The following is a 10,804-nucleotide window of genomic DNA, read 5'->3' on the forward strand; positions in this document are numbered from 1 at the left end:
CATCTTACAGTTTTTTCCCCTTTCTATTTTTATTATTTTTGTGCAAAAAAAAAGAAAGATTAAATCAGTTTAATATTTTTAATCGCATTCAGCAGTGAAACCGACTGATTATAAGTCAAAATTGAAAATTTAAAAAACTGTTAGCATTGCCTGTTTTTTAAAATAATTTGTGCTTTTGCTTTTTTCTTCATTAACCCCTTAATGCCTGTTGTATCATATTTGATACACACTTTTATGAGACCTCTATCTAATCAAAATGATCCATGAATGACTTAAAAACATTTAAATACAGTCTGATAATTCATAAAAATGCCCTCCAGTAGATTATCAGTTGCCAATATGCCTCATGTATCAATTGTGATACAAAAAATAAATATGCTTAATTTTATGGCAATTTTTCTTTTTTTGATTTTGGTCAAATGTTGAATAAACATGTCAGTTTCAAAATATTAGAATTTCCCGGCTATTATTTGAGTTATCAGGTATCAAAGGGTTAATTTTCCTGAATTAGAAAAATTAAAACCTCAAACATGAATTGAGGATTGATTTCACTTCTAACCGGTTAAAATCAAAATCAAAGTAAATGTGCAAATTTTAATTATACACTAACATATTTAGGAAAAGTAACAGTCTGCAGAATAAAACACAATAATTGTAGATTTTAAAAACCATAATTAAAAGATACAAATCCTCTCCATCGGTTGACAAATCCACTGCGTAAAATTGGCTTTTAAAAATCAGCCTTTCTTCTCCAAAAATGCAAAATGACCTCGCTGTAATTTGGTTAAAAAAAGGGAAAATGTTTTTAAAATGTGAGAAAAACAGAAAGAATAAGAGGAGAAGATGGTGTTCAGGGCAGCTCAGCAGCTTGGCTCTGCTGTGGCTCTGAGTGTTTCTGTGTTTTCACGCAGCCTCGGCCTACACACGCTGAACGCGCTCAATAGCTCCCACTCCCACACACATTTCTGCTTTTTTCTCTCTGTGCCAAAAGGCATGGGAACGACAGAGAACAAGAGGGAGGCGTGAGTATTTTCAATCATTTGTTCTTGTTATCCGAGCCGTTTTTTCCTCGACAGATTGAATATTTCTGCGCGTATTTATTTGTTGCGCGTAAAAGCTGCGTAAAAAAAAGACCAACATGGGGAAATGTGAACCAAAGAGGGGAGAGAGGTAGAGGGAGTTAGGCTGAAGGTTTGCTTGTTATTTGGGGAGAGAGAGGAGCTGCTGTCAGCCTCTTTGCAGGCGGGAAAGATTGATCACCGAGCTGCTTTTTTTCCACCCGGGGCTCCCCCCAAAAATAGTCTCTCTCTCTCTCTCTCTCTCTCTGCTAAACTCCACAGCTCCTGATCTTTAGACAAATCTACATGTGCGTCCTGTAGAGTCTGAAATCCTCTCACTGTTAGCCTTCATATTTAGCTGCTGTGCTGCTATTTCTGCTGTTAGGAGGAAGAGGAGGCCTGCGCTGCCCTCCGTCTCCAGTCTCACGGCGCGACCTCGCTGTGAACTCTCTCTCTCTCTGCGTAAACATGCCAAACACGTTAGCACATATACATCACACTGAGACAGAGCGAGAGAGACGACCTGGACAGCGTGAAGGGTATGGAGGCCGAGCAGACTATTTCAGTCAGCTTATATTCTCACAACACACCTAAGACTATTTAAAGCCAGAAATAATCCAAAATACACTTCCATTAAAAACAAAAACATGCACTTACACACAGTCAGGCTCCCCCTCTTCACCCTTAAATCTAAGTTTGTGTCTCTGCCCTCATCTTCCTCTCCTCCTGAGCTGCTGCACCTTCTCAAACCTCCAACTTTTCTCTCTGAGTTTATGATTTCTGCTTCTGTCACCCTCTGTAAGATTAATGAGCTGTAAACATGTGAAGGAGCCATATTGTAAACGGCGCAGACCATCTCCGGTCTCCCCTTATGTTTTAACCGTCATTACATCACCCAGAGGACCGAGACTCGTCCTGAAGATGTTCTTTTGTTTGTGCGTAAAAACGGCCTGGGATGCGTAGCCTCGCCGCCCACACTGCGCACATGGCGAACGGCAGCCTTCCCGTTCATCCTCCCCACATTTTACCCCCTGTTAAGAGCGAACAATAGCAGCTATCCCTTCAGAAAGCCGCTCTGTGCTAGGGCTGGGAAATATGTGGAATTTTTAAACTCTAATGATGCATTTTTAAACCAGATAGAGGATAAAACAATATCGCTTAAATGTTGATTTGAACAGAAAGGCTTAAGCTCAGTGAAAGACTGTCTACAGCAGGAACCACTGACAGTAAAATGCTTATTGAGCAAAGATAATCGATTTAAAATGCTTGGACGAAATTGGAAATTTCACTTTAATCATTTGATTTAATTAAGAACTAGATCAAAATTGCAATTTCAGCTGAAATTGCATGGGGATGCTGAGAGCTTAATTGTGGAAGAACTGCTGAAAATAGCCAAAGGCACAAAAATAGCTGAAGATGGCATAAAAATAGCATAAAATGGCATAAAAGAAGCTGAAAATGGCATTCAATAGCTTAAAATAGCCTAAATAGCGGAAAATAGCATAAAATGGCATAAAAGTAGCTGAAAATGCCATTCAGTTGCTCAAAAAAGGATAAAAAATAGCTGATAGTAGCCTAAAAAGGTTGAAAATAGCCTCAAAATTGCTGAAAATAGCATAGAAATAGCTGATTTTGGCCTAAAAGTAGCTGAAATTTGCCTTCAGTGACTGAAAAAGCATAGAGTTAGCTGACTAGATCAAGATTGTAATTTCAGCTGAAATTGCGTGGGGATGCTGAGAGCTGAATTTTGGAAGAACTGCTGAAAATAGGCAAAAGCACAAAAGTAGTCAAAAATATAAAAATAGCATAAAATGTCTAAAAAAAAGTAGCTGAAAATGGTATTCAATAGCTCAAAAAAAGGATAAAAATAGCTGAAAGTAGCCTAGAAAAGCTGATTTTGGCCTAAAAGTAGCTGAAATTTGCATTCAATGACTGAGAAAGCATGAAAATAGCTAAAAATAGCTAGATTTTAAAACTATAAAAGTTAGAATTGAGAAAAGTCATAGCAGTTGAATGACGAAGAAACTGAATTTTTTAAAGTTTAAACATGTCGATTCGACAAAGTATGAAGGAGGAGATAGCCGGCGCGGAAGAAGAAGAATAAACAAAATGGCCGACACAAATATTGATAGTGCGGAAGCTCAGCATCCACACTAATTATGTGATTGATAAAAACAAACATTGCTGACACTTTTGCATTAACACTGCAACAAAAATAGAAGTCCTAGCCACCCAGTGTTTCACATTTAGTCACTAAACATTGCAGATGCACTCCTAAACAAAAATATACGCAACACTTCTGCATACTGAGGTCTAAATGAACTTAGCACAAAAAGTAAGGAAATTTGTGTTTGGTAGGTTATTTCTTTGTTCTTGGTAATAAATTTTATACCGTTGGAAAGCCTGTTTATTTCCTTTTTAAATGATGCCACATTTGTAAGGATCATGCATTTGTGGGATGAGAAGCAGAGCTGAGTATGTGGGTTGCGCCCATGAAAAACTTGCCAAATCTTCTCTGCCAAACAGCTGATTTTGCGGTCTTCTTGGGGTGTCGTCTTCTTGGGACGCCTGTCTCTGACATTCCCCGTTATATGGACCTTGGCCTTCAGTTTGGAGATGGTACTAGGGTTCACTCCAAACAATGCCACAACTTGGCTTTGTGGAACACCAGCTTGAAGTTGTCCTGTCACACGGCCCTATCCAGATCAGTCAAACGTGGCATGCTGATTTTTGGAGCAGACACCTGGCACTGGCAGAGAAGATTTGGCAATTTTTTCATAGGCGCAACCCACATACTCAGCTCTGCTGCTCATCCCACAAATGCATGATCCTTACAAATGTGGCATCATTTAAAAGGGAAATAAACAGGCTTTCCAGTGGTATAAGATTAGAAACATTGTTACAACAAAGAAATAACCTACCAAACACACATTTCCTTACTTTTTGTGCTAAGTTTACTACGTGCTTCATAATGAGCAAGTCTACATAGTTTCAGTGATCATTGCCGTTAAATAGAATTAAAACATCTCAATCCTACATCAGATTTTTAACCAAATGAGAGAATAAAATGTGCAAAATGCATAAATGTGTTGTGAATGTGGGTAGACTTTAAAAGGAGCGAGTTTCCTTCCAGTGTTCTCTTCCTTTTTCTTAAAATACGAAGATCTTGACATGTCTGTATGTTCTGATACCATTTATTCTAAACATAACCCGTCTTTTAAGAGCATATCCTCACTTTATGGAAATGTCACCAATGTTTAACAGCATGTAGGAGTTTGCCTGCAATCATTGATCATGCAAAAAGGAAAAAATGCTCACTATTGTGTGTCTAGGACAGAGTTACTCAACCAAAGAGCCAAACTATTGAAAAATACCTTTGCAAGAGCCACAATGTAAGAGTTAAAAAGCAGAAATAAAACTAAGATCATGTGGCAAAGTGGCAAAACATGGGTGAAAAGGGCATAAAATTGCAAAAACTGGGTAAAAATGGCAAGAACTGGGAGAAAAAGTGGAAAAATAAATAGAAAAATGAGGCAAAAATGGTCAAGAAGCGTTAGAATTGTTGCAAAAATAAGTGCAAAGTGTCTAAAATGGGCTAAAAGCAGCAAGAGTGGCAAAAATGGGGGAAAAGTGTTATTCAATGGCAAAAGGAAGCTAAAATGGGGCAGAAGTGGGCAGAAACGGGGAAAAATTGCAAACAGCAAAAACAGGATAAAAGAGGCATAAATTGTTTAAAAAGGACAAATGTGGCACAAAGCAGTGGCAAAATGGGCTTAAAAAGCAGAAAAATGATTAAAAGTGGCAAAAAATGAAAGGTGGGGGTGCAAATAAGGACAATAGAAATATACAGACAAAAAATAAAGGCTGACAATTAAAGCTTTAGCTGCACGAGAGTGTAGCTTCCTGAAGTCTGCGGTAAAAGTTTCCCTTTTTTAAGATTTTCTGGGCAAAAAAAAATTCAAATGAACACAGAAGAGCCACAAATCATCACAAAAGAGCCACATGTGGCTCCAGAGCTTTGAGGATCACTGGTCTAGGACTTCTATTATTGTTGTTGTGGTAAACTTGGTGTGTTTCTTATTTTAATAATGCCAAAGTCTATCATTCTGGTGTCATGTTTTTTATTTCTTTCCAGGGAAAATCTCCAGCTCCGCCTCGACCGTCCTGATAAATATGAAGGTGTGATTTTTGGACCCTATCGCCCAGCCCTACCCTGCCACAGCTTTTGGTGGAAAAATAATAATGCTGCTTCCCACAGCCATCACCGCCGCCAGGCCTGGCCTTCTGATTGGCTCATCTGTGTCACATGACCAGGAATTGGCTGCAAATTCGCCCCATAGTTCTTCAGTTTAGCCTACCAGGGTCCCCATACGCTACTAATATCACCAATATACACAATTATTATATAGCAGCGCCATTTACAGCTCTGCGCTCGGAGCCTGCATGCTCGTGCGTTTATTTTTTATTTCTTCAGAGGCCATACTGTGTTGTGTGCGTGTGTGAGCGCGCGTGCGTGCGCGTATGTGTTTTGTTTTTTTATTTTGGGTGAGGGATTGTTCGGGGGTCTCGCCGTGTGAGGGTGATCCGCTCTGAGGGAGCTATGAATTTTGAATTTGAGAGGGAGATCGGTTTTATTAACAGCCAGCCGTCCCTCGCAGAGTGCCTGACGTCCTTCCCCGCCGTCCTGGACTCATTTCAAACTTCATCAATCAAGGAGTCGACAGTCATTCCGCCTCCCTTCGAGCACACCATCCCCAGCCTCAGCCCGTGCACAGGCAGCCAGCCGAGACCAACAGCGAGGAGCCAGCAGAACCGAGGAGCCTCCGTTACTAATGGCCTCCAGACTCACCACCGAACCGCCCAGCAGCCCTGCCCGCCCGGCCAGGCTCCTGCCCCGGCCACGGCGACCACTGCCAGCCCGCTGAACCACGAGTTCCCCTGGATGAAGGAGAAGAAGTCATCCAAGAAGTGCCCCAAGCCTGGGAGCAGCTCCAACGGTGCCGGCTCCATCATCCCCCCGGCATCATCGTCCCCTTCCCCCGCCGCCTCGGGGTACGCAGCGGCGGGCATCGAGTCTCCCACAGGTCGGTATGCCGTGATGGGTGGCTGATGTGCGGGTGTGTGGAGGAGAGTGCAGCCTGTTCTTTCATTTCACTGCAGAAATAACCTTCATTCCTCTCAGCATCACACTGCTTTCACGACATTGTCTTTTCCCCATCAGTGTGTGCGTGCATGTGTGCGCGTGTGTGTTGTGCAGTGATGCTGTGTCAACAAGGAAGCCATCTCTGGACCCCTGCATTATGCTGCAGTGTTCTGCTCACTCTGTCATCTAAATCAGCTCCATTAGAGCCTCACACACATCATCTGTGTCATGCTCAGCATCAGTGTGGAGCATCCAGGCTCACACTGAGTGAAAAGCTTTCACACCAGCATCCTGTTAGCTCATACACCACATTTAGAAATGTTCTTATCTAGGGTTATTTATCGTGCGTAATTACGCGCAGGAGGACTTTTTTTGTCCTTCCCTCTCGTGCAGGAGCTGCATCATCCTGCTCACTGTGTGCTGTGATTTGCAGCAGCAGCATCTTCCTGCCATTATATATTCATAACACAACTGAGATGGTAGCCATATTGGATGGAGGAAGGAAATATAATGGCGAGGCAAGCAGGAGAGCAGAATATGTTTGGGGTGGGGGTTGGGAGGCTTCATGAGGATACAGACTGCACTGTTTCTTTGGTTTGGACCATTTCTGTCTCTCATTCAGATCTACAAAAGACTTTTATTTTTTCTTAAAATCCCTGACATATTTTCAGAGGACATGCCTGTTTTCGCCTGTTCTGATCTCATTGGTGGAGCTGTCTGGGGTCTTGTTTCTGACAGATACTGCCACGTTCGTTTCACATCGACATTCCCACATTTCCCTGCACATTTCCTCTCTATCCGCTGATTTATTTATTTTCCTCTCTCAGCAGGCTGGGAGAAAATCCCACCCTCACTCTCAGATCATCTGTCTTTATCTGCCTTTTCCTTTTTTATTGTTATTATTATTTTACCAGCACCAAATTGGTCCGCTCTTACAGTTATGGCTTTGGCTGCTACTGTAATTGGAGGGAGTCTTTTTTTATGAGACTTTTTGTTTTATTACTGTTTTATTACAGACAGAAGAGCCGAGGGGATTCGTGCTCGACGCTGCAGCAGCTTCTTTCTTGGCACACAATAAAAGTGCAGATGTTTTACGGGCTCGTGGAGTAGATTACAATTTGAGGTTTAAACGAAATATAAAACTAAGATTAAAAAACGAGAAGGGCTTCAGAAACCATGCACATTAAATTCTCCATATAATATCTCTGCATGCTCCTGGACAAAGCAACATCTGGATTTTTTTTAAAGCACGTTATTTAGGTAAAGAAGCAAAAATGGTTGTCAACAAATTATATACTCTGTAACCACGTAAATTCAAACCAAATTGAACCCTGTTTTTAAATCACAGCACTATCAATGGAAGGCCTGGACTCACAAGTTTGGTGCATTTTTAATTGGCAAAAATTGCGCACAAATTCCTGAAAATAATTACCGACTCTGGACAAAAGCAGCAACCTTTCTGTAATGTGAGGTTGTGCAAAATTGCATGCACTCTTAAACGCTGTGTGCAAATAATTCATCAGACTTCTGTTATTTGAATGACCAGAGGTACAAAAGAATAAAAACTTCATCATTTTTCCTATATTTTGACCAAAAAACAGCAAAATCTAAATTGCGCAATTACACAGGCTACATCTGGAAAAGTGGGTGGTTCCTTGCAAGTTCCACCCACTTTTTTAAATGTTGCCAATGTAATTGCGCAATATAGACAATGAGGAGTCTGTCTGAATTTTTTTTAGAATTAAAACATTAATTCTTGGATGTTTAGATTTTCTATTTTCTTGCTGTGTTCTTAATATGTTTTTTTTCCAAATAATATAAATACTTCTAATTTAATGAACTATATTAAACATTTTTAACACCTTATCTTGTGATTAATACGCTTTTTACTGTTTGGGGTTTTGGCTGTTTTACGCAGCATCAGGCCTGGAAGTTTTTACGCCGCCAGCATGAACGTTCTCGTCTTCTCCTTCATCTTTTTTTAAATTGCTTTATCTTAAAAATAAGATCTATATTTTCCAGCCCCATCCTATCTCTCCGTCTCTGTCTCTGCAGACCCGGGACAGGCGGCTCTGGATCCCGGAGGCTCCCGCCGGCTGCGCACCGCCTACACCAACACGCAGCTGCTGGAGCTGGAGAAGGAGTTCCACTTTAACAAGTATCTGTGCCGGCCCAGGAGGGTGGAGATCGCCGCTCTTCTGGATCTAACGGAGCGGCAGGTCAAAGTCTGGTTCCAGAACCGGCGGATGAAACACAAACGGCAGACCACACATCACCGAGACGGAGGAGGAGGAGCGGGAGGCCCGGATTCCAGCGAGCCGGGCGGGTTTGAGCCGCTCGAAGGCGCCGACGCCTCCTCTCCGTACTCCAACCAGCCGCTGGAAGCTTCTGGCACCGAGGAGGCTTCATCGGAGAGCGAGTCCAATCCATCATCGGCCGCCTACGCTGCTGACAGCGGCGACAATACGCAGCCCACGGAGGAGAGAGGCGCGCCGAGCCGAGCAGCTGGCTCCTCTGACGCAGCAGCAGCAGCAGCAGCAGCTCCGGCGTCTGATCCGTCCTTCACCGAGCAGCACGACTCCTCCATCTCCTCCATCACGTCCTCCTCGGCTCCTCCGGCCTCGTCCTCCTCTTCCTCTACGCTCCAGGATCTCAGCTTCTTCTCCGCGGACTCCTGCCTCTCTCCCAGCCTGCAGAGCTCTCTGGACAGCCCCGTGGATTTCTCCGAGGAGGACTTCGACTTGTTCACGAGCACGCTGTGCACCATCGACCTGCAGCATCTCAACTTCTGAGGGCTGCAGCATTTTAACGGAACAACGAACTTGTTAGAGCAGCTGCGACATTTTTAGAGAAAACTAAAGCTGAAGAAGAGAAGGAGCGGAGGAGAGACGGGCCTGTGTGGACGAACAATCGAGGAGCTTCTCGGCGACATTCCGGAAACATTTTCTGAATGAGAATTCTCTTTTCATTTTAGTCTTTTTAGTCCTTATCATTTTAGTTAAAGAGAAATGCGGTATTATTTTATTTTTTATGTTAAACATCGAAGGGAGTTGAACGATTATTTCGTTTTTTTTAAAAGGTGATATCAAACTAAACAACATCTTCCTCCGTGCGTAATTGCGCACGGCAAACCCCCTTCTTATGGACACTATTTTTTAAAATTTGAAACATCAAATGGAAATATTTTTCTTCCATGGCTGAAACAGTTCAGATTGTCTTCTTTGCCGTAATTTCAGCTATTTATTTCATCTTTTTAATTTTTCCTCTGGACCTTTGGTGTGGATTTGTTGCTCGTTAGTTCGTCTCGGTGCAGCTTCATGGATCTTACTAACCTCTCAGGAACTGTTCACGGAGTCTTTGCGCAGAGAGCTGGACTGCTCTGAAAGAATGAAGCCCTGCTGATGACCCCACTTTTAGACCCTAGTTTATTTATTCAGATTCTTTAATAGTGAAAATCCAAATTATTTATTGTACATATATTTTCATAGTGGAATAATGATAATAATAAAAACACACAAACATTTACGATGTGGCCCCTGTTGTTTCATTTTTGTAAATTCACACGGTGCTTAAAATATTCTAACCATGCAAATATTCTAATAGTACCGTAAAATAGGATTAAAATAGCTGAATAATTATGATGATATATAAGTACAAAAATTAGCTTCAACACAAAGCTATTTTCCTTTTTAGAAATATTTATTTTGCAGCTATTTAAGGTGGATAACAAATATGCAATACTGATATCATTACAGTGAGAAATAAATCATTCCCATTTGCACTAGAATTTACAACATGCCTATAATTTGTGTTTTATTCTGATCTAAATAAATATGCTGTTTCATTGAATTTTAACCAATTAATTTAAGCAATATTTAAAATGAGTAGCCTAAACCTATGGATTATTTTTGTTTTTTTAGATATTTAAATGAATTTTCCCACGCTGTATCCGGTCATATAAATAGCTGTGTATGCTGATATAGCCTGGAATGGCTCAGAATGGTCCAGCTCGTGTTTACACACAGATAAGCTGCAGATATTTCCAGAGAGGATAAAAAAAAACACACGGAGGCCGCACCGTGGTCTAGCTAGCTCAGCATGGCTAACGTGGTTGGAGCTAACAGTTAGCTTTAGCGGTGTGAGAGGAGCAGACGGAGCAGCCTTTTGTGTGAGAGGGCAACAGTCGGGTTTATTAGCAGGGTGGGAGCACGGAGTTAGCTTTAGCATGGCTAAAGCTAGCAGAGTGAACGCCTCCGTGTTAGCATGGTTAGCTTCCTGCTGTTAGCACTGTGTGGGTGTGATGCTAACTAGCTGCTCCTCCTCCTCGGAGTCAAAATGGCGCTGTGGACAAAGCAGGATGTGAACAATGAGCAGTGGCAGCCATTACAGGATGACTGCTCCCGGTGTGACAGGCTGGGGGGGGGGGGGTCTCTGAGGGCCTTTATTGAAATAACAACAACGGGCCTAAAGAAATAAAGCTATAAAATATGCTTCTATTTTCACATTATAATTCTACTGAACATTTTAAGACCACACATCCTCCTTTACATGTTACTATACTGCTTCCCCTCTTCTTCTAAAAACAGCATTTTTATTTTTAAAA

The 10,804-nt window shown here is 41.8% G+C and overlaps 2 protein-coding genes across 2 annotated transcripts in view; both read left to right on the plus strand.

Moving 5' to 3' along the window:
- The window catches only part of hoxb3a (homeobox B3a), a 114,601-nt gene extending 109,338 nt beyond the window's left edge, over positions 1-5,263 (plus strand). The window contains exon 6 of the mRNA XM_041817200.1: positions 5,194-5,263. The gene's annotated coding sequence lies outside the window, so the exon portion shown is untranslated. The remainder of the gene's footprint in view (positions 1-5,193) is intronic.
- A 378-nt stretch (positions 5,264-5,641) lies between these two features.
- On the plus strand, positions 5,642-9,724 carry hoxb2a (homeobox B2a). Its single transcript, XM_041817204.1, has 2 exons — positions 5,642-6,142; positions 8,257-9,724. The coding sequence occupies exons 1-2, from the start codon at positions 5,659-5,661 to the stop codon at positions 8,991-8,993; spliced, it is 1,221 nt and encodes a 406-aa protein (XP_041673138.1). The 5' UTR covers positions 5,642-5,658; the 3' UTR covers positions 8,994-9,724.
- Positions 9,725-10,804: the final 1,080 nt, after the last annotated feature.

This window comes from Cheilinus undulatus, linkage group 21 (genome assembly GCF_018320785.1).
Source record: "Cheilinus undulatus linkage group 21, ASM1832078v1, whole genome shotgun sequence".
Lineage (NCBI taxonomy): Eukaryota > Metazoa > Chordata > Actinopteri > Labriformes > Labridae > Cheilinus > Cheilinus undulatus.

Bases quoted from the DNA above. Each gene is read 5' to 3' on its own strand.
- hoxb2a (XM_041817204.1), top strand. From the start codon at position 5,659: ATGAATTTTGAATTTGAGAGGGAGATCGGTTTTATTAACAGCCAGCCG. The intron at 6,143-8,256 runs GTCGGTATGCCG...CTGTCTCTGCAG, and splicing joins GGGCATCGAGTCTCCCACAG to ACCCGGGACAGGCGGCTCTG.